General features: G+C 54.5%; 1 protein-coding gene across 1 annotated transcript in view; it reads right to left on the bottom strand.

Annotated features, from left to right (window-relative positions):
- Nucleotides 1-24,332, bottom strand: part of LOC115400003 (multiple epidermal growth factor-like domains protein 11) — a 40,065-nt gene extending 15,733 nt beyond the window's left edge. Inside the window, 13 exon segments of the mRNA XM_030107683.1 lie at nucleotides 553-655; nucleotides 925-1,088; nucleotides 1,861-1,981; nucleotides 3,203-3,377; nucleotides 4,261-4,473; nucleotides 5,489-5,625; nucleotides 6,149-6,269; nucleotides 6,361-6,607; nucleotides 17,682-17,724; nucleotides 17,726-17,775; nucleotides 23,550-23,650; nucleotides 23,820-23,921; nucleotides 24,207-24,332. Coding sequence (XP_029963543.1) covers nucleotides 553-655; nucleotides 925-1,088; nucleotides 1,861-1,981; nucleotides 3,203-3,377; nucleotides 4,261-4,473; nucleotides 5,489-5,625; nucleotides 6,149-6,269; nucleotides 6,361-6,607; nucleotides 17,682-17,724; nucleotides 17,726-17,775; nucleotides 23,550-23,650; nucleotides 23,820-23,921; nucleotides 24,207-24,325 — 1,696 coding nt within the window. The 5' untranslated portion in view covers nucleotides 24,326-24,332.
- Nucleotides 24,333-27,311: the final 2,979 nt, after the last annotated feature.

The following is a 27,311-nucleotide window of genomic DNA, read 5'->3' as shown; positions in this document are numbered from 1 at the left end:
CAAATGTCCGCCCGGCCTGGCCTCCACTCGCCGCTCCGCCGGTCGTTTCCTCTCCGGCTCGGTGTTTTTCTCCGGTCTGCTTTCGGAGCGGAGCCTGAATCCTGAGCTCGTCTTAGGTCACCGAGCAGCTTCACCATTTAAACCTGCTTCTGGACCCGGAACCGGGTTCTGGTCTGGGTTTAACAGTATCCGGATTGAAGGCGTAGACCTGGCTCACTCAGCAGCAGTATCGAGTGAAAACACCAACCTGTGGTTCACTCCACGGCCTGAAGGGGGCGTCTGGAGGACTGACGGGACTCTGGGATTAGATCCAGACACCAGGTCCAGACAGACCGGTCTGAGTCCTAGCATAGTTTGATAAGTCTGGTTTCAGTTCCGTTTGAGACTGAGGCCCAGGTAAAGTTGGATTCTTGGTTCTAGAATCTTAAGGTGTGTGATGGTTATGTGACAGGTTCTGATTTGACCTTTGACCTGAACCACTGTGGCCCCACCGGGTCCCGACCAGAAAATGGGGGCGACTCACCGATCCGGACCGGGTTACGGGGGACTCACCGGTCCATCCGGCCAGGCAGCGGCAGGCGCCGCTCTCCGGGTCGCAGCCGTCGGAGTGGAGGCAGTCGCAGCGCTCGGAGCAGTCCAGGCCGAAGGAGCCCTCCTGGAGGCCGACGGAACAGGACCGGGTCAGAACCACCCGGACCACCAGGACTACACCTGCCATGAGGAACTGGTCTGACGCCAGCGGAGCAGTCCCAAGGACTGAAGAGTCTGGGTCTAGTTGTGTGATATACTAAACCAGTCCGGTACTAAACCAGTCCGGTACTAAACCAGTCCGGTACTAAACCCATACGGGTACTAGATCAGTCCAGTACGAAACCAGTGTGGTACTAAACTAGTCCCAGTTCCATGACGGAACCCGCCGCTCACCGGACACGGCACGTCGCAGAACTCGTCCCTCCAGCCGGCGGAGCAGGTGCAGGTTCCGTTAACGGGATCGCAGGAGGCCCCGTTAGAACACCGGCAGGTCTGGTTACAGCCAGAACCCCAGGTCCCGCTGGAGCACGGGATGGAGCAGTCCACGCCCTGCCAGCCTGCACACACACACACACACACACACACACACACACACACACACACACACACACCCCGTCAGGACCAACCAGAACCACCACACAGGAGCCAGTCCAGGTTCTGGAGGAACCACACCGGAGCTCTACGCTCCGGTTCTGTTCCTCTCAGCTCTACGCTCAGGTCCAGGTCCAGGACCAGGACCAGGTTCCAGAAAGTTCTGTTTTCCGTTTCCATGGAGACGGAACCCAAGCGGTTTTGAAAAGTTCCACCTTGGGAGATGTTCTCAACAGCAGCGTTTCCATGGTTACCTGGTTCTGTCGGTCAGATTGAATCCTGATCCAGATGTCACCTGATGCAATCCCACAATGCTTTGCACTGCGACGTTGGGGATTTGTGACACGGAGGAGAGAACCTGACGGGACGAGAACCCGGAGAACCCAGACGGCCCCAGCCTCCGATCACACGGGTTCATCTGGTTCAATCCCGGTGACCCGGATCTCAGGCTGACAGGGTTCTCTGTCATCACTCTGCCGGGTTCACGGCGCCCTGATCTCAGGCTGACAGGGTTCTCTGTCATCACTCTGCCGGGTTCACGGCGCCCTGATCTCAGGCTGACAGGGTTCTCTGTCATCACTCTGCCGGGTTCACGGCGCCCTGATCTCAGGCTGACAGGGTTCTTCTTCTAACCGCTCTGCAACTTGTTTGTGTTTTGACTGTTGGTGACGAGCAGCAGAACATAGAACAGTAGAACATAGAACAGTAGAACAGGACCTGGAGTTTCTGGGTTCTCACCGTCTCTGCAGGAACAGGAACCGTCCACATGGGAGCAGGACAGCAGGTTCTGACAGGAGCAGGCGGAGGAGCAGTTCACCCCGAAGAGACCAGCTGGACAGAGGAGGGAGCAGTCCTCCCCCTGCAGGGACAGGGGTCAGACGGAGGTCACACTGAGGTCAGACGGAGGTCACACTGAGGTCAGGCTGCGGTCACACTGAGGTGACGCATGCTACAGTGAGGTCACACTCAGGTTCTTGTCAGGTCACAGTGGGGTCACAGTGGGGTCACAGGGGTCAGCAGCTCCATCAGACCCGGATCCAGGAACAGGAGAAGCAGCTGAAGCTTTAAATCATTCTGAACCACAGATAAAGAGGCGGAGCTTCTGTGGGCCAATCAGAGCGTCTGGAGGACGGACAGGGGGCGGAGCCTCTGGACGCCTCCATCCATCAGCCTCTGCTCTAATTAAAGCTCCTCTTGCTCCAACCGTCATTAATCTAAAGCCCAGGCAGCCGCCGGAGGAGCAGGGCCAGCCGGAGACACCGGTCTTATTAAGAAAGTTACCGGGTTAAAGATTTCTGGGAAAAAAGGGAAAAAAAATTGTGTAAAAAAAATAAAGGAAGACCGGCGGGGAACTCCAGGGTCCTGATGCTCCTCCAGAGGATCCGCTAAAGTTAAATCAACCTGCTGCTTTTCTTCAAATCAGGGTAAGACCCGAGAAGAGAGCGATCAACAGGTTCCAGCAGAGCACCGCACGCCGGGGCGACCCGACCAGCAGGGAGGTCAAAGGTCGGTCAGTTTCTCGACTCAATTCAGAAAATCCAGAAAAATCTCAGAGAAATGTGAAATGGTCCCAGACGGACGGACTGAAGAACCTTCAGTTCCTCTCAGAGAACACTGGAGAACCCTGGGCTCAGAGAGACAGCAGCTCCGCAACTCACCACAAAGCCAGCAAGCTTTAGCATTAGCATTAGATGGAGATGCTAAAGCTAATGGGTGTGTGGTAGAGGTCAGGTGCAGGTCAGGTAGAGGTCGGGTGGAGGTCGGTTGGAGGTCGGGTAGAGGTCAGGTAGAGGTCGGGTGGAGGTCGGGTAGAGGTCAGGTAGAGGTCGGGTGGAGGTCGGGTAGAGGTCAGGTAGAGGTCAGGTGCAGGTCAGGTAGAGGTCGGGTGGAGGTCGGGTGGAGGTCGGGTGAAGGTTGGGTAGAGGTCAGGTAGAGGTCGGGTGGAGGTCGGGTAGAGGTCAGGTGACGGTCGGGTGGAGGTCGGGTAGAGGTCAGGTAGAGGTCAGGTGGAGGTCGGGTGGAGGTCGGGTAGAGGTCAGGTGGAGGTCGGGTGGAGGGTGGAGGTGCTGCCGTCACTCACCAGGTACCCCGGGGAGCAGGTGCAGGCCCCGGTGACGCCGTCGCAGTCGGCTCCGTTCCTGCAGGAACATTCCTCTCTGCAGTTTTCTCCGTAGAAGCCGGCCGGACACGACTCGTTACAGGAGAGCCCCGCCCAGCCGGCGGCGCAGGAGCAGGCCCCGGAGAGGGGGTGGCAGCTGAGGAACCAGAGGAGCCAGAGGGACCGGGGGGGACCGGGGGGGGGGGGGGCCAGGAGGGACCAAGGGAGACCAGGAGAGACAGTCTTACAACCTGGTTCTGTATTTTGAGAACTTCATGATATAAACTTCTTGTTTCTTCAATAAGAAATTAAGACAGAACGAGACGTCAGGACAGTGTCTGAGTTGGTCTGTCCCGGTTCTGTCCCGGTTCTGTCCTGGCTCTGACCCGGTTCTGTCCCGGTTCTGTCCTGGCTCTGTCCCGGTCCTGTCCCGGTTATGTCCTGGCTCTGTCCCGGTTCTGTCCTGGTTCTGTCCCGGTTCTGTCCTGGCTCTGACCCGGTCCTGTCCTGGTTCTGTCCCGGCTCTGTCCCGGTTCTGTCCCGGCTCTGTCCCGGTTCTGTCCCGGCTCTGTCCTGGCTCTGTCCCGGCTCTGTCCTGGCTCTGTCCCGGTTCTGTCCTGGCTCTGACCCGGTCCTGTCCTGGCTCTGTCCCGGTTCTGTCCCGGTTCTGTCCTGGTTCTGTCCTGGTTCTGTCCTGGCTCTGTCCCGGTTCTGTCCCGGCTCTGTCCTGGCTCTGTCCCGGTCCTGTCCCAGTTCTGTCCTGGCTCTGTCCCGGTTCTGTCCCGGTTCTGTCCCGGTTCTGTCCCGGCTCTGTCCTGGCTCTGTCCCGGTTCTGACCCGGTTCTGTCCTGGCTCTGTCCCGGTTCTGTCCTGGCTCTGTCCCGGTCCTGTCCCGGTTCTGTCCTGGCTCTGTCCCGGCTCTGTCCTGGCTCTGTCCCGGTTCTGACCCGGTCCTGTCCTGGCTCTGTCCCGGTTCTGTCCTGGCTCTGTCCCGGTTCTGTCCTGGCTCTGTCCCGGTCCTGTCCTGGTTCTGTCCGTACCTGAGCGTGCTGTCGGGCCTGCAGGGACAGGGTCTGTCGCAGGCCGGGCCGTAGCGGTCCTCGGGACAGACCCGGTCCTGGCAGCCGGGGCCCTGGAAGCCCGGCTGGCAGAGACAGACCCCGCTGGTCTGGAGGCACCGGGCCCCGTTCAGGCAGGAGCAGCGCAGCGAGCACTGAGGACCGAACAGCCCCACGGGACACTCGTCCTGGCACCTGCAGGGACACACAGGACAGGGTCAGGGCTCCGTGTCAGGGGTCAGAGTCAGAAAGTCTAGGTGACCTTTCACCCCGACAGCCTTCATGAACAACATCACAACATGACAACCTGTCAGAACGTCCCAGAGAACCTGCTGGAACCTAAACCCAAAACCCTGACCCAGTCCAAGCAGGAACGATCCGTTAGAAGAACCCTGAAGAGAAGGAGGCAGAACAAGCTGTGTGTGTGTGTGTGTGTGTGTGTGTGTGTGTGTGTGTCTCAGTTGACATTTAGATTTTCCGTTTGTTCATCAGAAGTTTGCTTCTCCTCACAGCGAGTTGAACTGAAACCAGTTGAACTGAACGTCCGGTAATGAAACCCTGAATGAATAAACCTCGGTGAAGCTGCTGTGGACGCCGGTGCTGCGCTGCGCTGCGCTGCCCCCCCCCCCCCCCCCCCCCCCCCCCCCCCCGTTCCTCTTCTCTTCCTCCTCCTCTGAACAGGGGCAGCAGTGATGGAGTGATGCAGCGGGTGGAGATACGGTGGAGCAGCAGCTCTAATGGACAGATTTGTCTCCGTCTTGCAGGACGTGTGGAGAATGAAGACACTCGGAGAACGTCCAGCCATCGGCCGGAACATTAAGACCACAAGAACTGACTCTGTTCCACAAGTCTCTGCTCCAAGAAGAGCCTGTTCCTGTAAGTCCTGGGAGCAGGAACCCAGAACCCGGATCCTGGAACCTAGAATCTGAACCTAGAAACCAAGACCTGCATCCCGAGGGGAACAGCGACTCCTGCTGGTGGAGTTCCTCAGAGGCTCCTGCTGACCACCCTCCCCCTCCACCTCCACCTCCACCCCCCTCCCTGATCTCTGCTTCTTATCCTCCATGTTTATTACAGTTTCCTGCGTCTCTTTGATCCTTCATTAATTCAACAGAAGTGTCAGAGTGTCTGCAGTGATGGAGCTGTGGACCAGATTCAACCCCCCCCCCCCAGAACCCCACCCCCACCACACCCCTTCCCGCCCCTGTACCTCTCTCCGATGAAACCGGCGCTGCACTGGCACTGGCCGCTGACGTGGTCGCACAGGCCGCCGTTCCGACACGTGCACTGCTCCGAGCAGTTGATCCCAAACAGGCCGGACGGACACGGCTGGGCACAGACCGGACCCTGAGGGGGGACCAGGACCGGGGTGAGACCGGGACCGGCATGAGACCGGGACTGGGGTGAGACCAGGACCCGGGTGAGACCAAGACCAGGGTGAGACAGGAAGGGTGAGGGTGCTCGCGGGACGCTAGGTGTTAGCAAAGGGCTACAGGTTAGCAGGAGGCTAGGTGTTAACTGGATGTTCAGTGCCAGCTGCACACTGCATGTTCGTGGGATGCTATGTGCTAGTAGGAGGCTATGTGCTAGCGGAAGGCTACGTAATAGCAGGGGGGTACGTTCACACGGGATGCTACATGTTAACAGGATGCTATGTGCTATCAGGATGCTACGTGCTATCAGGATGCTACGTGCTATCAGGATGCTATGTGCTAGCACGATGCTACGTGCTATCAGGATGTTACGTGCCATCAGGATGCTGCATGCTAGCAGGACACTACATGGTAGCAGGATGCTACATGGTAGCAGGATGCTACATGCTAGCAGGATGCTATGTGCTATCAGGACGCTACATGCTAGCCTAGCTCACCATCCATCCTTCGGGGCAGGAGCATTCTCCGGTGACGTGGTGGCAGGTTCCTCCGTTCTGGCAGGGGCAGCGGTGCTCACACTGCGGTCCGTGTTTCCCCGGCGGACACGGCTCCTCGCAGCTGGAACCATCCGGAAAGAACAGCGTGACGCTGAAGCCGCCGCTCGCTGACCGTCGCGGCGTCTTCGCTCTGAAACGGGTGAGGCACTCACACGGCTCCGGTGTATCCGGGCGCGCACAGGCACTCGCCGGTGCGGTGGTGGCAGGTGGCGCCGTTGAGGCAGCGGCACTCCAGCAGGCAGTCCTTGCCGTAGAGGCCGGCGCCACAGGCGTCCTCGCAGCGCCAGCCCTGGAAGCCGGCAGGACAGACGCAGGCGCCCGTGATGGGGTTGCAGCGGGCGCCGTTCAGGCACTGGCAGCGGCGGCTGCAGTGAGGACCCCAGGAGTCGCTGTCACAGCCTGGGGAGGTGGGGGGGACAGGAGGCGGCGTGAGGACGGGGGGGGGGACAGGAGGACGGGGGGACAGGAGGCGGCGTGAGGACAGGAGGGTGGGTATGGGCCGAGACGACCCCGTCTCTCAACAGTAACCTTGCCGGCAAGCAAGAGGTTTTTTCTTTGTGGTGATTGGCTGAAACCAAACATGGTTAGGCGGACGCACTGTCCTTCCGTCCAATGAACACAAAGAGTTCTACAGCAAGTCCCTCCTTCCCCGAACGGATTTGCCGAGTGAAATCCCAGATTGACATGTGAAACAATTCGTAAGTGCACGTCAATATGGCTTTTACCAGGTTATCTCAACGGAGTTCAACCCAAACAGCAGAAAAGATCGGGGGGGGGGGGGGGGGGGGGGCACCCTGATGCTTCTGGGTAAATTTTGTTCTTTTCATGTTTCTATTTGAAACCCTGAGGAGGAATGAAGGAATGAATCGGTGCCTTCAGGAAGCTGCTTCAGACTCCGTTCACACCTGGAGAGAGGAAACCATGTCTGTTTCCATGGAAACAGAAGCACTGGAAACCATGAAGTTTTCATGTTGGTCCAGTAGGTGGTGCTGTGATGAAACCACGGACAACAATCCGCTCTAAACATGAACACTGGAGAACACGGACGTTCGTTGGACAGAACATCAAGGTGGACTGTTATGGAGACTGTCAACTCGAAAAGTACTAAGTCCAGGAGAACCTGGACTGGAACCAGAACCAGAACCAGGACCAGGAGAACCTGGACTGGAACCAGGAGCAGCTTTTCATTCATGTCTTTTTTGCCCGTTTCCATGGAGACGGAGTCGGAGCGTTTTCTCTCTCTCAGCAGAAACACAAACGCAACAAGCTTGGTTTTCCATTGGAAATCAACTCCTCCCACCTCCTCCCTCTCCTAGCCCCGCCCACCTCCTCCCGACTCCGCCCACCTGACTCTCTGTCTCTTCCTCCTCTAACAGGTTATAGAGCATCTTCCTCCTCTGAGGACTTGAACATCATTTCTTCTCTCAGCACGTTGTGACATTTCTTTTCATCTTTCTTTCTCTTTATAGAGGACTAGCCGCTGTGGTGAAACACTAATTGTCATTAAGTTGTGCAGGAGTCAGGATCTTTGTGGGGGGGTTGGGGGGGTGTGGGGGAGGGGGGTGGAACCCCGGGGAGCCTGTAGGAGGAGTGCTGGGGAGCGCTGGGGGTCGTTTCCTTTGGAAAAGTGGCGTCTCTGCTGTTTAATTGAAGCAAGCCTTTCTCTCCCTCCCTCTCTCTCTCTCTCTCTCTCCCCGAACGCTTCATAAATTAAAGTTAACGATCTGATGCAACGCTGCGTCCACACTGAGCTGCAGAGGAGGAGCGGGAAGTCCTGTCGCCTCACGGTGAGACGGTCCACAGTCCGAGTCCCTGCCGCACTGCGATGAGGCGGAGGAACAGAGGGAGGAACAGCCTGGAGGAACAGCCTGGAAGAACAGCCTGGAAGAGGAACAGCCTGGAAGAACAGCCTGGAAGAGGAACAGCCTGGAAGAACAGGAGGAACAGCCTGGAGGAGGAACAGCCGGGAGGAGGAACAGCCGGGAGGAGGAACAGCTTGTCGCTCCTCCGGTACTTCCTGAGCCGAGTTCACAGCAGGAACCAAACGACTGGCTGCCAGGAGGGTGTAGCGGGTGGAGGAGGGGCGGCGCTGCGCCGCACTGCTTCATTCAGTTCATTATTCAGCGGCGGAGCGGCTTTATCGGCCCATCCTGAGCCGCTGGAGGGGAGCCGGGCCGTAATGAAGCCACACGTCTTCCTGGCAGGTGGAGGAAGCTCCAGCCGCACTGCTCCACCCGGACCTCTGAGCAGCCAGTCCTTCTCCAGCAGCGTTTTATGAAGCTGCGGATTCGTCAAACTTTAACACTCACTGGAAAATGAGGAATCGGCGCCTCCCGACCATCAGCAGCTGTTTCTGTTCTCTTCTTGCCGAGTTCATGACAGGATGGAATCCCGTGTTTGTTTGCTCTCTTCAGGCTGCATACGTCCTGGTTCCAGGTTCAGGGAGTTCAGGAACGTCTCCAAGACCGACGGTCCGACGGTCGGACAGTCCGACCAACGGTCCAACACTCCGGCCAACAGTCCAACAGTAAAGGCCTCAGTATGCTCCCCCGTCGCCGCCACGCCGTTCCTACGCCGGCAAACCTTCACCGCTACTGAACATATCTTGCTTCTGCGTCAAGGGAACGCCCTCCTCTGCAACTTCACCGCCAAGCCGCTAGCAGTTACAACAACAATGCGGCTTCCGTAGCTCCGGCTTTACCTAGACATAGATCTATAGACATAGATATCTAGACGTACGTATCTAGACACGCGTGCATTTACCAAACATATATCTGCATATATGACATATCTGGTGACACCGGGCTGTGGAGGAGGAGAGGCTGAGCGGACCGTGATGAAATATTGGTGAAACTAATGAGCTTTTGGACGATTAAAGCCGTTTTAGGAGCAGCTATACACACAGCCCCGCCTGCTAGCAGTGCTAACACTGCTAACAGTACAGGGATGTGCGCTGCTCCATTTTGGATCTAAATTTCTCCCAAAGCTCTGTTCAGATCAGAAAAGCATTCTGGGTGAGTTTTACTTTATTCTATAAACAACGCGAAAGCGGACCAATCACAGCCCTCGACGTTCACGTCACCACGCGTCGCCTCGACACGAAGTCGCGATTTTCGGGAGGCGCACGTCAAGCCCTGGCGTAGCGCGTCGTAGGGCTAAGACGTAGACGTAGGAACGCCGTCGCGGTGACGGGGGAGCATACTGAGGCCTTAATACAGTCCATCGGGGGAGTTCTCTGAGCAGTTGACGGTCTGAATGGGGGAATTCTACCCCTTTGCCGACCAATGGTCCAACAGTCCGAGCAACGGTCCAACAGTCCAAGCAACGGTCCAACAGTCCGAGTAACGGTCCCAACAGTGCATCAGAACTCTTAAAGCTAGGGTTGGCGATTTGAATGAGATACATTTTTTTAAATACTGGTTAAAATGATCTTTATGACCTGATGGGAAACAATTCATAGCGTGTTCTTAAAGTAGTTTGGAAAATATCCGCTATCTACAGCAGGAGTAAAACGGGAAAAACAGCAACCAATCGTCTTGACGGGACACCTTTTTTTAAACCAATCAAATCCCTTCCCCGTTCGACCTGCCCCCTGCGCGTACATGTCAATGGCGTGCACTGACCCTGATTCAGTGCGCGCGTAGAAGGACGGAGCGTCGTTGCAGGATGGCGGAGAAGAATGTTTGGGGCTTTACTTACCGGTGAGTGCGCCATACTTGGCATAGTGCAAATATGAAAAACGAAGAAACGAAGCGCTGAGGACAAGTTACGCCAGGAACGCACTGGACGCGGAAGTGCTGCGCGCACCGTCTCTGTGTCTCCGCTCCCAACGGAGCTCCTCCAATGGGGTGGGAGCTGGGCGGAGCCTTGGGGAGATGCTACATTCGTGCCACATGCTAGTTTTCCAAGATCGCCAACCCTAGCTTTAACTGAGAAATCCTGTTTCCACCTGACTGAACTATTAAATCATAAAGACGATAAAATGTATCAAAAAGCTCCGTTCAGGAAACCAGGGTCACCGAACAAAAACCAGAGAGAGGACAGGAAGGACAGAGAGGACAAGCTGAGGGATCTGGATGGAGGGACCACATGCAGGAGGTCAAAGGTCACACAGACAGAGGGGGCAGATGATGGACAAACCCGGAAAGTACAGGAGGAAGACGCTCTATAATCTGATGTCAGACGAGGAAGATGCTCTATAATTTAGAAAAAGTTTTAAAGCAAAACCCTGAACAACATAAACACAAGCAGTGTGTGTGTGTGTGTGTGTGTGTGTGTGTGTGTGTGTGTGTGTGTGTGTGTGTGTGTGTGTGTGTGTGTAATGAATTCATGAAATCCTGACAGACTGAAGAAGTGTGTCACAGTTGAGTTATAAGCAGATGACCCACAAAACACACACACACACACACACACACACACACACACACACACACTCATTGATTTCCTTTTTCCAATTAATAATAGTAATTAGTGGCGACATATTTCATTCTGTGTGGCAGCGGGTCGATGACGGGGGGGAAGGGGGCAGATGGATGGCCCGGTTCAGCGCTGAGGCGGGGGTCACGGGCGCACGTGTGTGTGTGTGTTTGTGTTTGTGTGCGTGTGTGTGAGCTCCTCCACTGCCTCTAATGAGCTCGTCTCCGCAGCTGATCGTGGGGAAGCGGCCGCGGCACTAATCGATGCCGGAGCCCTCGGGCCAGGCGTCGGTCCGGAGGCGGAATCAAACTGTCATTATAGCGGTGACCTCTGACCTCCGGCCGCCGCGTCCTCCTGCAGTAATCACCTTTTAACGACGAGCCGGTCGGAGACCGGAGCGGCGCCGAGCGGCTCTGACGGCGGCCCACACAGAGGGCAGAGGTCAGAGGTCAGAGCGGGGTCACTGAGGAGGAATTCACCGCCACCAGGGGGCAGCAGACACCAGTCAGGACGGAGGAATGAAGGCTTCATTCAGAGTCTGCTGGGTGTGAGGCTGCAGGGCCTGGTCCAAGTCTAGGTCCTTATCCTGGTCCTGGTCCGGGTCCTTATCCCTGTCCTGGGTCTGGCTCCGGGTCCAGGTCCTGGTCCATATCCTGTTCCAGGTCCAGGTCCTGGTCCACGTCTTGAATTCAACCATTTCAACTGAAAACGTCAGACGTCAGTTTTGAGTCTGTTTACATGAGAGGGTCCAATCTGGACCTTCTGTCTCCACGGAAACCGAGGACAACCAAACGGCTGAACCACGGCTGGACCGGACCGCATCGGCCTATCAGTGGGGATCGAACCCTCAACCTCAACATGAACACTGTAATAATAATAATAATAATAATACTAATAACCAGAAATTGGCACTCAGAGAGGCAGACCTCCACCACAGCTCAAATCAGTCACCAACAACCATAAGAACACCAGATATAATCACACAACATTGTGATCGGGGTGTGATCGGAGCCGAGCGCTGCAGCGTGCGGCGCCTCTCTCTGTCGCCCTGTTGCCCTCTCTCCCTGTGTATGTGTGTGTGTGTTTATCTGAAAAGGAAAACCGAAAAGCAACAATTTATGTTATTTTAGTTCATTTTAATTTGAAAATTGACCGGATTCTCTTATATTTTCCGTTCCCGACTTCCTGTGTGGTGCGATCTGCTCTGTCCAGCTTTAACTGGCGGTGCACGGCGGTGCACGGCGGTGCACGGCGGTGCACGGCGGTGCACGGCGGTGCACGGCGGTGCACGGCGCGGCTCGCGGAGAAAATAGAGAGGAGCGGAGCGCCGCGGTCCACGGCGCGTCCTCCGCGTCTCCTGTATGAACTGTCAGAGAGGTTAACGGGGCGCCGATCTGACAGTCGGTGCGCGGCGCTTCACACTTCCACGTCGGAAGCGACGCGTCCTGTGAACTAGGCGTTCGTCGCCCCCTGTCGGCGGGCCTGCCCAACCATGTGAAAGACTCCCTATCTCTCAATGATAAAGAATCCTTTAAAAAATTCCTGGATCCAGACAGTGATCCGAATCATGACCAAAATTTAATCAATTCTAAGTTAGCCCAAGACCCACCTTTCCACAAAGTTTCATTGCAATCCGTCAATTACTTTTTCCGGGATCTTGCTAACAAACCAACCAACCAACAAACCAACATGATTACATAACCTCCTGGCGGAGGTAATAATAATGCAGTGGTTTTATACAGCGCTTTTCTGGACACTCAAAGACGCTTTACATTGCATTATTCATTCTCTCCATACTGGGTGGTGGTAAGCTGCTGCTGTAGCCACAGCTGTCCTGGGGCAGACTGACGCCATCGGCCCCTCCCACCACCACCACCACCACCACCAACACCAACCATTCACTCTCACAACTTTCATACTTAGGCAAGGTGGGTGACGGTCTTGCCCAAGGACACAACGACAGTTTTACGCCTGCGGGAACGGGGATCGAACCGCCAACCTTCCGGTTATAAGACAACCCGCTCTAACCATCTGAGCTACTGTAACCCCCACTGTAGAACCCAGGGAACCCGGAGAACACGAAGAACACGGAGAACACCAGGCTGGACTGTGATTACAGTGACTGTCTGCTCTAAAACTACCAAGTCCAAGAGAATCTGGACCGGAACCAGAACCAGAACCAGGACCTGGTTGGGTCTCATCGGTTCCTCTGATGTGGGGTCTGCAGGTTCTGCAGGGTTCTGCAGGAGAACGTTCCAAGAAGCTGTGAACTTCACTCTGTTCTGCGCTTCTCTGAAGTTTGAAGTGAAGCTCGGCTCCAAAACGTCTCTGAAATTCATGTGTTTGTTTCCCGGAACATCCCTCAGGAGGAGGAGGAAGAGGAGGAGGAGGAGGAAGAGGAGGAGGAGGGAGTACTGCGCCCCCCACAGGCCTTTTGAGGAAGGTCAAGATGGCTTTGAAGTGCAAAACCACCATAGAAGAGAAAAGACGTGGAGGAGAGAATAAGAGCTCCGCCTCCTCCACGACGCTCTGAAGCACAGATGAGGAAACAAACCGCCGATGAATAATTCCAGAAGAGAGAGAGAGAGAGAGAGAGTGTGTGGTGTGTGTGTGTGTGTGTGTGTGTGTGTGTGTGTGTGTGTGTGTGTGTGTGTGTGTGTGTGTGTGTGCGTGCGTGCTGTGTGTGTTTGTGTTTGTGTGTGGTTGTTGGGGGGGATCCCGGCACTTCAGCTGAATGGAGGCCGGACCTGGTAAAACCAGCGGGCTTGGAAATTAATCACGATGCAGAGGAAGAGGAGGAGGAAGGGGCAAGGAGGAAAAGGAGGAGGAAGATGAAGAGGAAGAGGAGAAGGAGGAAGAGGAAGAGGAAGAGGAAGAGGAGGAGGAGGAGGAGGAAGAGGAGGAAGAAGAAAATGAGAAAGAAGAGGAAGTGGAAGAGGAGGAGGAAGAGGAGGAGGAAGAGGAGGAGGAGGAGTTCTAATCCAGAAAGTGAAACAGGAAGCCAGCAGTATGAATCTGAAGTCTGGTTAATCGGGGTCAGAACCCAGAAGAAAACCCGCCTGAGTCTTAATTCATCCGCAGAAAAGTTAAACCTGGTCTGAAACTGATCCGGATCCAGTCTGGGGAAGAGAGCACAAAAACTCCAAAGAACCGAACTACCCAACAACCAAACTACCCAACAACCCAAGCCAACTCAACAACCCAAACAACCAAACAACCAAATTACCCAACAACCAACAAACAAACAACCAAACTACCCAAACAAACAACCAACACTACCCAAACAACTCAACAACCCAAAGAACCAAACAACCCAAACAACCAAACTACCCAAACAACCAAACAAACAACAACCAAACTACCCAAACAACTCAACAACCCAAAACACCAAAGAACCCAAACAACCAAACTACCCAAACAACCAAACAAAACAAACAACCAAACTATCCAAACAACTCACAACCCAAACAACCAAAAGACCCAAACAACCAAACTACCCAAACACTCAACAACCCAAAGACCAAACAACCCACAACAACCAAACTACCCAAAGAACCAAACAACCCAAACAACCAACTACCCAGACAACCAAACAAAACAAACACGCAAACACTCCCAAACAACTCAACAACCCAAACAACCAAAGAACCCAAACAACCAAACTACCCAAACAACCAAACAACCCAACAAACCCAAACAACCCAAACAACTCAACAACCCAAACAACCCAACAGCCAAACAGCCCAACTACCCAAACAACCAAACAACCCAACAAACAAACAACCTAACAACCAAACAAACAACCCAACTACCAAACAACCTAACAACCAAACAACCCAACAGCCAAACAGCCCAACTACCCAACAACCAAACAACCCACCAAACAATCTAACATCCAAACAACCCAAAAAACCGCATCCAACCACCAAACAACCCAAAAACAACCTAACCACCAAGAAATCCAAAACACCAAACAACCAATAACCCAAAAAAAAATCCAACAACCAACAACCCAAACAACCAACAACCCAACAACCAAACAACTCAACAGCAAACTACCAAACAACCTCAACACACAAACACAAAACTAAGCAAACACCCAAACCCCATGAACCTGATGCCCTCTAAAGGACCCATAATGGTCCCCAAATGGCCTCCAATGGCCCTTAAATACCCCCAATGGTCCAAAATGAGCTCCAAAGGGTCCCTAATGCCCCCCTGGCCCCTAATGCCCCCAGACATTCCCCCTAACGCACCCTGGGTGGTCCCATTAGCCACCAGAGTCCCTGCCCCCCCGGCCCCCCAGGGAGCCTGTCAACACTTGATTAAAAAGTTTGTTGGTAAATTAACTTTTGAACAAACACACAGGGGGCCGAGGCTGGCTGTGTGCGTTGCGTGCGTGCGTGCGTGTGTGTGTGTGTGTGGTGTCTGTGTGCAGGTTTAATTAATGAGTTAATTTGTTGAATTTTGCTTCAGCTTGTAGAACGAGTCATTTTCCAGCAGCAGACAAGAAGAGGCTGAAACACTGCGAGATCCAGGAGATCTCCACCTGCTTCTTGGAGAGGAGGAGGAGGAGGAAGAGGAGCTCTCAGGTTCTCCATGTTTCAGACTGGAAGCTTGAGCTGAGACTGGCTGCAGGAGGGACACACACACACACACACACACACACACACACCACACACACGCAGACACACACAGACACACACACACACACACACACACACACACAGACACAACGCAGACACACACACACACACACACACACACACACACACGCAGACACACACACACACAGACACACACAGACCCACACACACCACACACACACACACACACACACACACACAGACACACACACACACACACCACACACAACACACACACACACACACACACACACACACACACACACACACACACACACAGCAGCAGCAGGAAAGCAGTGAGGTACCTGGCTGAACTCTCAGCGCTGCAGAGAGGGACGAAAAGACCATATATCAGAGAGTGACGGGTGTGTGTGTGTGTGTGTCTGTGTGTGGTTTGTGGTGTGTGTGTTGTGTGTTGTGTGTGTGTGTGTGTGTGTGGTGTGTGTGGTGTGTGCAGTGCTGGGACTGAACTGTATGACCGTCTGGTCCTTTCAAAGAACTCACTTCCTGTTGTCTCCGGATTCGAGCGGCGCCGGCTCTCATCACACGCCATGCTAATGCCGGGCTTCGTCCGTTACCACGGCAACAGATGGAGACCCGGAACAAACGGATCACTTAGGTACGAGAAGCTGCCGGGAGCGGAGCCTCCAAGAGCCGCCGCTACCCACAATCCCTTGGGGCCGGGGCCGGCTCAGGCTCAGACAGGACCGTGACCTTTAGGAGCCCTGCAGGGTCAACCTGACCTTCACTACAACCGAGTTCAAGCCGTTAAAACCAGGGGTGTTCAACCCGTGGCTCTGGGCCACATGTGGCTCTTCAGTTGAGACTGTGGACTGAGGAGTAGAGACTGGACTGAGGAGTTGGCTTCTGGTTCTGGAGAAGCGGGGGAACCGGCGGTTCCTCCTGCAGAGCCACGTCCTCACACCCCGTCACCGGGTCGCCGCTCGATGCTCAGCGGCACTCCTGCCTCCTCCTGCTGACAGCGTTGATCTGAAGCTGCTGAAACCGCCACCTCCTCCTCCTCCTCCTCCTCCTCTCCCTCCTCCTCTTCCTCTTCCTCTTCCTCCTCTCCCTCCTCCTCCTCTTCCTCACCGGTCGCCTGGCGGAGCCTCAAAGTGGTCAGGCTGGAGTGCAGGGCTCGGCTGGATAATGGGTTTGGACAGACCTGCCATCTCTCAGAGTTCCAGACTTTTGTTCCAAACAGCTTCTGCTCACGGCGGCGCCTCCATCACACCGGGCGGAACGTGCCGAGCGGAGGATTTCTCCGTCAGCCCCCCCCCAACCCCTCCACCCTGAATCACATTATACAGCAGGAAGCCTCCACCTGATCCACTTCAGAGGAAGCAGCAAAAACAAAGAGTCTTTCTGAAAGCTTGTTTACTCAGAGCTCTGTGGCTCCACGGCTACACCGCCACAGCTATACTGCCACGGCTACACCGCTACAGCTACACCACCACAGCTACACCACCACAGCTACACCACCACAGCTACACGGTCACGGCTATGCTACCACCGCTACACCACCACGGCTACACCGCCACGGCTACACCACTACAGCTACACCACCACAGCTACACCACCACAGCTACACCACCACAGCTACACGGTCATGGCTACGCTACCACAGCTACACCACCACGAATACAACGCCACGGCTACACCGCCACAGCTATACTGCCACGGCTACACCGCCACAGCTACACCACCACAGCTACACCACCACAGCTACACCACCACAGCTACACCACCAAGCTACACGGTCACGGCTACGCTACCACAGCTACACCCACCACGGCTGCAAAGCCACATCTGCACGGCTACACTGCCACAACTACACTGTCATGGCTACACCGGCATGCCTATACAGCCACGACTACACCGCCACCCTGGGGAGGTGAGGAGTCGTCGTCAGGCTGCGGTGGATTCGTCCAACACGGCAGAAGGAAATGAACTTTCCCGTCCTGATATCAGCAAGCCGCTGCACGCTCCACTTCATTGGCAAAACAAATGAGCGGAGGGATGAAGACCGGCAGCGAGGGGGGGAGAGGGGGGGGGGGGGGCACGCTGGGGAGGACTCAGCCAGATTGACTACACCGCCCGCCTTGTCCTCAAACGGTCTCATCAGTCAAGGCTCTTCCCCCCACCACCCCAGTGGACTGAACCTCGCGGGATCCAACAAACAAGTAAACCCCCCATACTTCCCCCGGCCCCAACCCACCCAATCCCCCCCCCCACACACACACACACAAAACTCGCCCCGCCAGACTACAGTGCTGGAATAACACACGACCCCGTCTGACAGGTGGAGGTTCCTCCTAATGACCCCTTTAAGAGAACCGCCACGGCCACCCACACACAAACACACACACACACACACCACACACACACACACACACACAACCGGGACTCACCGCTGGAGCAGTCCAGGCCTCCCCAGCCGGGCTCACACTGGCAGGGTCTCCGGAGACACACACCGACCGTGGACACACTCCTCAGTACAGAGAGCTGAGGAAGAGGAGGAGGAGGAGGAGGAGGAAGAGGAGGAAGAGGAAGGTCAACATGAGCATCAAGCAGCCAGTCAGAAAGGTCAAAAAGTTCACAGGATCATGTTGGGACGTTCTGATACCCCGGATCTCCAGAACCGGTTCCAATGATTCACTCGGCCCCTCGGTCTAGTGCAGGGGTTTCCAGCCCAGGTCCCGGAGAACCCCAGGTCCCGGAGAACCGCAGGTCCCGGAGAACCCCAGGTCCCGGGAGAACCCCTGGTCCCGGAGAACCCCAGGTCCCGGAGAAACCCTAGGTCCCGGAGAACCCCAGGTCCTGGAGAACCCCAGGTCCCGGAGAACCCCAGGTCCCGAGAACCCCAGGTCTGGAGAACCCCAGGTCCCGGAGACCACGTCCAGCATGTTCTAAGGTCACAGGCTCATTCCTCTGGACAGAGTCAGGACTCCGGTGTGCTGATCAGGCAGAGAGTGGATGCCTGCTGGATCCTGCTGGATCGGGGTTCTCCAGGCCCAGGGCCGTCACAGGACAGACAGAAACCCTGAGAACTGGCAGACGTTCTCCTGCAGGCCGGAACCGTTTCTGCAGGACCAGCTGTTTTTTTTTTTTTTTTTGTTTTTTTTTCAGGCCAAGCAGCAAAATCAGCAGAAAGAAAGAAAGAAGTGCTGAGAGAGAAGAAGAGAGGTGGAGGAGTGGAGAGGTGGAGGGATGGAGGGGTGGAGGAGGGGTGGAGGAGGGTGGAGCAGAGCGTCGCTGCTCCTGCGTCTTCATCCCCTGAGCCACACTTTACTGCTTTTCCTGAGCTTCAGAGCCAAAAAACCTCCCGACGGATGCTGAGGGACGGATGAGGACGACGAGATGGATGAATGAGGGACGGATGAGACGAATGAGGGACGGACGAGTGACATATGAGGGACGGATGAGGGACGAATGAGGGACGAATGAGGGACGGACGAGTGACGGATAAGGGACGGATGAGGGACGAATGAGGGAGGATGAGGGACGATGAGGGACGATGAGGGCGGACGAGTGACATATGAGGGACGGATAAGGGATGAATGAGGACGAATGAGGGACGGACGAGTGACGATAAGGGACGGATGAGGGACGAATGAGGGACGGACGAGTGACGGACAAGGGACGGATGAGGACGGACGCCAGGCCAGAGGTTTCACCGTATGGACATGTTGGTTTTAAACGGGACTTCACTGAAGACCATCGAAATGAGACGGACAAACACACCGTCAAGACGTCCAGTGAAGACTGAGACTCCAGGACGGAGAACAGCGTCTCCAGGACAGCTGAGAGACCGTCAAATAGAACCCCTGGTCCAGAGCCATCTGACCTCTCACCAGATTATAGAGCATCTTCCTCCTCTATCACCAGATTATAGAGCATTGGTTTTAAGATGAAACTTTCAGAAGAGGATTTTCTTAAAATGACCACAAGGCTTTAGCATAAAACACTAACCGAAAGCAGTTAACTCGTCTCTAACTAGTCTCTAACTAGTCCCAAACCAGTTCACTCAAACCCTGTTTGACAGTGACTGGAATCAAAAGGACTGAAAAGCCAAAAGACGTTCGATTCAGACGGTTCAGACCCCAGAGGACCGGGGACTCTCCGGTCTGAAACCAGACGTCAGATCCAGACTGAAGCTGAAATTCTCCAAACAGCTGATTCCTCAGAACAAGATGGCCGCCCGAGGCACACGCTGCATTCAGGAGCCACTCCGGAAAATAGGACAGAGCAGCGCTGAATGGAAGAGGACAGAACGGCCGGCGGCGCACGAGGAAAGTAACTAAAGTAGTCGTCACTCCACACATCGCCGTGGAAACGACAAACAGGACGGAGGGAATCAAACCAACACCCCCACCCCCAGCAGAACCTTTCAATTGGTTCAAGTCGTGGCTCTCACACAACAAAAGGACCTGTCGGAGGACGTTACTGTGACCTCAGGGCTCTGAGCAGTGGACCGACACGGCTGTGTGTGTGTGTGTGTGTGTGTGTGTGTGTGTGTGTGTGTGTGTGTGTGTGTGTGTGTGTGTGGACCAGCAGACACACACAATGAGCTGCTGCTCGTCTTTACACTTCACCATCTGGGACGGATAATCGACTGTCTGACACGCCCCTCCGGCGGACCCACCACCGCCGAGGGATCTGTGGGGGCCGGGTCCAGGGTGGAGACCCGGTCCCTGGACCACAGAGACCGGCTCTAGGGACCTGGACTGTCACCTCGCTTGGGGGGGAGGAGCCTGAGCTGGGTTGGGAGGTGGAGAGGTACCGGACAGATGTAGGCGGGCTCACCTCCACCCAGCCTGGACCCTGGAACCCAGTCCCTCCAGCTACAGGGTTCAGACTCCTCAGCCTGTCTTGGAAAGTCTAGTCCAGGTCCTGGAGAGGAGAACTCCACTGATAGTCGAACCTCGGATCCATGAGGAAGAATGCGGTTTTGGTCCTGGAACACTGGACCAGCTCCATAGGGCTTCAGGGCTCGTGGACTTCGCCCGACCAGTCCACAGGTGTTTTGTGGATTTGTAGAAGGGCGTTGGACCGCGTCCCTCATGGTATCTTGTGGGGGCTCTGGGAGTACGGAGTCTGGGGCCCCTTGTTCAGGGCCGTCCGGTCTCTGTAGGACCACAGCAGGAGTCTGGTCCACCTTGCTGGCAGTAAGGCAGACCTGTTCCTGGTGCAGGTCTTGGTGTTGGACTCCAGCAAGGCTGAACTTTGTCACCGATTCTGTTCAGAATCTTTATGGACAGAATTTCCAGGAGCAGCCAGGAGCCAGAAGGGGTCCGGTTCACGGACCACCGGATTCCATCTCTGCTTTTTGCAGATGATGTTGTCCTGTTAGCTCCATGGAACCAGGACCATCATGCACTGGGGCGGTTGGCAGCTGAGTGTGAAGCGACAGGGATGAGATCAGCACCTCCAGATCCGAGACCCTGGTCCTGGACCAGAAGGTGGCTTGGTCGTTGTATCGGTCTGTCGTGGTGAAGAAGGAGCCAAAAGGAGAAGCCTGGATTTACCGGTCAGTCTACGTTTTCCCCTCACCTCTGGTCCTGAGTCTGGGTCCGGACCGACAGGACAGGATCCGGATACAAGCAGCTGAAATGAGCTTCCTCCGTAGGGGGGCTGGGCGCTGCGTTAGAGATAGGGGGAGGGGCTACGTCACCAAGGGGAGGAGCTATGTCACTAGGGGGAGGAGCTACGTCACCAAGGGAGGAGCTATGTCGCTAAGGGGGAGGGGCTTACGTCACCAGGGAGGAGGTATGTCACCAGGGGGAGGAGCTACATCACCAGCGGGATGAGCTAAATCACCCGGGAGGAGGAGCTACATCTCAAGGGGTAGGAGCTACATCACCAGGGAGGAGGAGCTACGTCTCCAGAGGAGCTACACCACAAGGGAGGAGGATTACGTCTCCAGAGGCGGAGCTACGTCACCAGGGAGGAGGAGCTACGTCTCCAGAGGAGCTACACCACAAGGGAGGAGGAGCTACGTCTCCAGAGGAGCTACGCCACCAGGGAGGAGACTACGTCACCAGGGAGGAGGAGCTACGTCACCAGGCTGAGGAGCTATGTCTCCCGGGAGGAGGAGCTACGTCACCAGGGAGGAGGAGCTATGTCTCCCGGAGGAGGAGCTACGTCACCAGGAGGAGGAGCTATGTCTCCAAGGAGCTACATCACCAGGGAGAGGAGCTACGTCACCAGGGAGGAGGAGCTATGTCTCCGGGAGGAGCTGGGAGTCGAGCTACTCCTCCACATGGAGAGGAGCAGCTGAGGAGGCTCAGCACCTCTTTAGGATGGAACCTCCTGGACGCCTCCCTGGGGACCAGTTCTGGACATGTCCCACCAGGAATAGACCCCGGGGAAGACCAGGACCCGCCGGAGAGACTATGTCTCTCGGCTGAACTGGGAACGCCTTGGGAGAGCTGGAGAAAGTGTCTGGGGACAGGAAGTGTGGGGACAGAAAGCTCGGGGACAGGAAGTCTGGGGACAGGAAGTCTGGGGACAGAAAGCTCGGGGACAGGAAGTCTGGGGACAGGAAGTCTGGGGACAGAAAGCTCGGGACAGGAAGTCTTGGGACAGGAAGTCTGGGCATCCCTGATGAGACTGCTCCGCCTCGCGTCCTGGTCCCGGATAAGTGGTAGAAAATGGATGGATGGATGGAGCCGTGTGTGTGTTGTGTGTGTGTGTGTGTGTGTTGTGTGGTGTGTGTGTGTGTGTGTGTGTGTGTGGAGGAAGAGTATCTGGGGAAATAACAATGCAGATGACAGGAAAATTATTTTGTTTGTCATGGAGAAGTAGCGCAGAGCGCCGCTGGCCCCGCAGGGAGTGTGTGTGGTGTGTGTGTGTGTGTGTGTGTGCGTTCTTGTATTTCTATCCTTGTCGGGCCCAAATGTCCCCACAGGATAGCAAACGTGTAACGACGTGCCTTGTGGGGACCTTTTTCCGGTCCTAAGTAGGAGAAACAGTGTTTTCTTGACCATGTTGTTGTTACTTGAAAAAAGTAAAAGTGCAAAAACATTTCTTTAGGGTTAGGCTTTGTTGTGGTGAGGGTCAGGGTTAGGGGCTATACATGAATGGGAGTCAATGGACGGTCCCCACAAGGATAGAAATACAAGACTGTGCGTGTGTGTGTGTGTGTGTGTGTGTGTTGTGTGTGTGTGTGTGTGTGTGTGGTGTTTGCGCAGAGGCTTTTATCGAGTTTCTTCAAACGCAGCATTAGCAGCATCAGAGACAAAAGAGGAGAGCAGGGCTTGAGCGGAGAGCAGGGCTTCGGCTCCTAAAGGAGGACGGCTGCAGGGGGCGTGGCCTGCTACAGGGGGGCGTGGCCTGCTCGACTCTTGCTCACATTTCTGCAGGTGTAGGACTCACAGTCCGAAATCTGGGGCTCAGACTGGAAATCCTGGGAACCCAAACCCAGCAGAGCCGTTCAGGACTGTCCAGGACTCCCCGGGACTCACCGGGACTCTCTGAACAGGACTGTGAGACGCTGAGAGCCCCGTAGCCCCGAACCAGCAGAACCAGCAGAGACCTCCTTCATCTCAGAACCGAACGTTCTAAACGGAACTCTTCACATTTCCACGGCAACGGCAGAAACACTGTCGATAGCCATGTTGGGCCACAAGTTGGCGCTGTTTGATTTCCCAGGATCAGTAGAATCTGGACCAGGACCAGGAGAATCCGGACCAGAAGAGCTGCTCGACTAAACTAGTTGCTGCTCTACTAAAGTAGTTACTATTCTGCTAACTAGTTGCGTCGCTCTACTAAACTAGTTCACGCTCCAGTAAACCAGTTGCCGCTCTGCTGTCGGCCACCTCCACTGCTTCGGTGCCACTGAAAGGATTTCCAGGTCAGGGGAAAGCGGAGGCTGCTGATTGGCTGGAAGCTGCGGTGGACGTCCGTGCTGCTGGTTTTATTCCCGACACTGAAAACGCCAAACGGCGCAGAAGTTCTCCTGAAACACGACTTGATCTTCATCGGTCGGTCTTCCTGCAGCGCCGGCGGTGAAGCAGGACGGATGTCATGTGACAGAGGGTCATGTGACAGAGGGTCATGTGACAGAGAGTCATGTGACAGGAGGGTCATGTGACAGAGGGTCATGTGACAGAGGGTCCTCTCATAGTTTCAGATTTCAGTCCTCAACAGTGACTTTCTGGGAGCTGGGAACTTGGAAAGTTCCTTGAATCACAACCAACAGCATCGAACAAGTCAGGTGTGTGTGTGTGTGTGTGTGTGTGTGTGTGTCTGCGTGTGTGTGTGTGTGTTTAACGTACGGACACACAGATCTCCAGTCTCGTAAAATCCGGGGCAGCACTGCGAGCGTCGTCTGTACATGGTCCGAACCCCCCTCCTGTAGGCCGTCTTATAGCTGATCCTGAAAACACACACACACACACACACACACACACACACACACACACACACACACACACACACGCAGGTGATAAGCTTAATGTGTTCGTTAAAGCTCTCTGATGCAGATCTCAGTGAGGAAGATGCTCTATAGTCTGATGTCAGAGGAGGAAGATGCTCTGAAGCCCTACCTGTGCCTGGTGCACTTGAACCAGGTGAGGATGTCGGTGCAGCGGGTGTAGTAAACCTGGTCGAAGGGATGAGCGAAGGACTCCTGCACCGTCACGGCGTAGCTGCAAGCAGCCAATCAGAGCCAGAGGTCAGTGATCAGGAAGTTCCTGCTGCTGCAGCTACGTTCTGCGTGAGCCCAGCTGACGATCCACCTCCCTCACATCTGTTCCAACATCTTATTATCTGTTCTACTGCCGTGTTCTGCTGATCTCTCCCCCCCCCCTCCCCTCCCCTCCCCCGCCTCGGTCCTGACCCGTCCCCCCCACCTCGGTCCTGACCCGTCTCTCCCCCGCGGTCCTGACCTGTCCTGACCTGTCCCCAGCTGGGACAAGGACGTGGACACCCACCTCTCCCAGTGGCTGCACACGTTGGGGTCGTCGGGGTTCAGAGGCGACACCACTGAGGTCACGGCCAGCAGGGGGAGCCAGAGCGCCGCCCGGGGGGGGACGCCACCGGCCCCCACCATCGTCCTCCAGAACCCGTCCTGTGGAGGACACCAGAGCATCACCCAGAGTCCCTCAGCTCTGAGGACAAGAGACTCGGTCTGAGAGACGGTCCATCGAGACGAGGACTGTCTCAATGTCTTCTCTCAATAGACAAACACTCGACAAGGACATCTGGACAAAAAGACTCGACAAAGACATGAAGAGACAAAGACTCGACAAAGACATCAGGAGACAGGACTCCATGCTCCTGATTGGTTGATTTAAAGTGAAATAACTGGTTACCATGGGGAAACAAGAACCTGGTGTCTCTGCTGAGTCCACTGTTTAGCTGTTAGCTGGACAGTTAGCATCGTTCAAAGCTGCTGACTGCAGCGGAGAACAGCTCTGATGCGATTTCACGAAACTCCTGTTTACTGTCTGAGGCTCCCCTGGAAGCAGCATTAGCCTGTACCTGCAGAAACTACGCTAGCATTAGCATGTATTTCAAAGCAGCTATGTTTAGCATTAGCCTGTACTTCATAGTAGTTATGATTGGCATTAGCATTAGCTTGTATTTCAAAGTAGCTATGATGAGCAATTAGCCTATAGTCACAGTAGCTTTTGATTGACATTAGCATTACCCTGTAATTCACAGCAGCTATGATTAGCATTAGCCTGTAGTTACAGTGGCTATTATTAACATTAGCCTGCATTTCAAAGCAGCTATGATTAGCATTATCCTGTATCCACAGTAGTTATGATTGGCATTAGCTTTAGCCTGTATTTCACAGAAGCTATGATTAGCATTAGCCTGTAATCAAGTAGCTATGATCAGCATTAGCCTGCATTTCACAGCAGCCATGTATAGCATTATCATGCTGACACAGCAGTTTTAAAGTGAAAACGAAGGAGAAGCTGGCATTAAACATGGATTCAGAACCAAACTCAGACATTCAGAGAAGATTTTCTCCCCAGCGTTTGTCCTGGCGGAGCGGCAGGCGCCACGCCGCACCTCCAAGCTTTTCACCTCATGAAAGCTGCAGCGGCAGAGTTTTAGCCATGTTTGACCCACCGCTTCCAGGGGAGATTTTTCTTCTTGAATAATTATTGTTTATGTGGAAATGCTGAATGAAGGAGGAACGGCTGCTGTTCCACCACACCAACCACACCCACACACACACCACACACACACACACACACACACACACACACACACACACACACCACACACACACACACACACACACACACACACACACACACACACACACACACACACACACACACACACACACACACACAACAGCAGGTTGAAATAGAAAACCTGCTCGCCGTCGTATAAAGAAGGGAATCAGAGAAAATAGCAGAGCTGCAGGAAACTTTTCAAACCTCTCGCTCGCTGAAATCACCGGCTGCTTCTGTTAAACAGCAGCTGTCACACCACCACAACAACAACCACCACAACCACAACAACAACAAGTTTATTCAGCAGGAAAACAGACGAGTCTGAAAAGCTTCAATGAAACTGGAGCGACACAAAAGGAAAGATGAAGATGTGAGGATGAGGAGGAGGACTCATCAATACAGCCACAACGAGACGGGGCGATGTCCAGCCCACATTTCAAAATAAAATCATCATGAACCTTGAAGAGACGTTACATATTTTAAAGAATTCAGCTCTTTTTTAATCTGAAGTTCATCCAAAAATCAGCAGGTGGATCCAAACTGACGAGTTCAACACAACTCGGGACTAGTCTGAGGCTAGACTAAGTCTAGACTAGACTAATTACAGTTTCACACTCATGACCATACTAGTTTAGACTAGACTAGTTATAGTTCCACTCTCAGCACTGGACTAGTTTTAGACTAGACTAAGGCAGAGTCCTGTACTGGTTTGCGGGTGGTTTTTTAAAAGCTTTTTTTTCTCGGGTTCGGATCTGGGTGGGAACAACAGCTTGCGGGTCGGGTCGCGGGTTGAAGATAGACTCATGAGAATCAATATAAATAACAATAAATAAAATAAAAGCGTTGTGACGTGATCCGTCTGCTGCGACTGTCTGCAGCACCGCCGCTCTTCTGCATCCATTTCCGGGCTTTTCAGTGAGTTGAGCAAACTACAGAAAACCTATCTTGGTCATTATTTACTCTCTGAGGGTCGCTTCCTGTGACAGCTCATGGCTCAGCTGTTTAATCGCATTTCACCATCTAATAACACAGTTTGTGATTGGACGAGAGCATCAAACGGCCTGCCGCCGTCTGACAAGTGCCACTTCCAAAACAGTTAATAGCTATTTAGATATTTGAGAAATAAATGGATAAAACGTTACAACTATCACTTTGTAATGTTCCTGAAGTGTTCAAACATTACAGTGTTTCCCTGATGGATTACTTTTCTCCTCGATGGATTCTGAATATGTCACGGCTCGTAACTGCTGAACGCCGCTCAAGTCTGGACAGAAAGTAAGTCTATTACACACTAAAGTTACCTTTAAGAGATTAAAGTTTAAAAGCATTAACGTAACAAACGAGTGTTTTTACAGTTGTATGGGAGCCGAACAGCAGGGCTGATGATTCAGGACTGAGTCAGGCTGTTGTTGGAAGAGCTGCTTCATGCAGGTGCGTTGTTTAGTCACTGGCAGCTGAACTGTGGCGATGTGCTGCATGATGCAGGACACTGTGACCCAAAATGATGACTTTAACTCCGGGTTCCGGGTCGGGCTGCGGGTCGGGTTTCAACGGGTCGGATCGGGTCGCGGTACTCATCGGGCTGATGCGCGGGTTTGCGGTTCGGTTGCGGGTTTGTACGTCCCCCCGGGTCGGGCCGGGTCTTGAAAACTGGACCCGTGCAGGACTCTGGACTAAGGCTGAATCCCATTTCCCCCCTCGGCCCTCCCCCTCCGTTTCATGTGTTCCAGTGGAGGGGTAGGAGTGTCCGACCGTCATTATGACGGAGGGGGTAGGGAAGGGGGAGGGGCTATTCACCCCTCCAAACGGAGATTCTCCTGAGGCCCCACTCCAAACGGAGGG

The sequence above is a fragment of the Salarias fasciatus genome, chromosome 1 (assembly GCF_902148845.1).
Source record: "Salarias fasciatus chromosome 1, fSalaFa1.1, whole genome shotgun sequence".
NCBI classification, from domain to species: domain Eukaryota; kingdom Metazoa; phylum Chordata; class Actinopteri; order Blenniiformes; family Blenniidae; genus Salarias; species Salarias fasciatus.
This window is presented reverse-complemented; position numbering and strand designations above follow the sequence as displayed.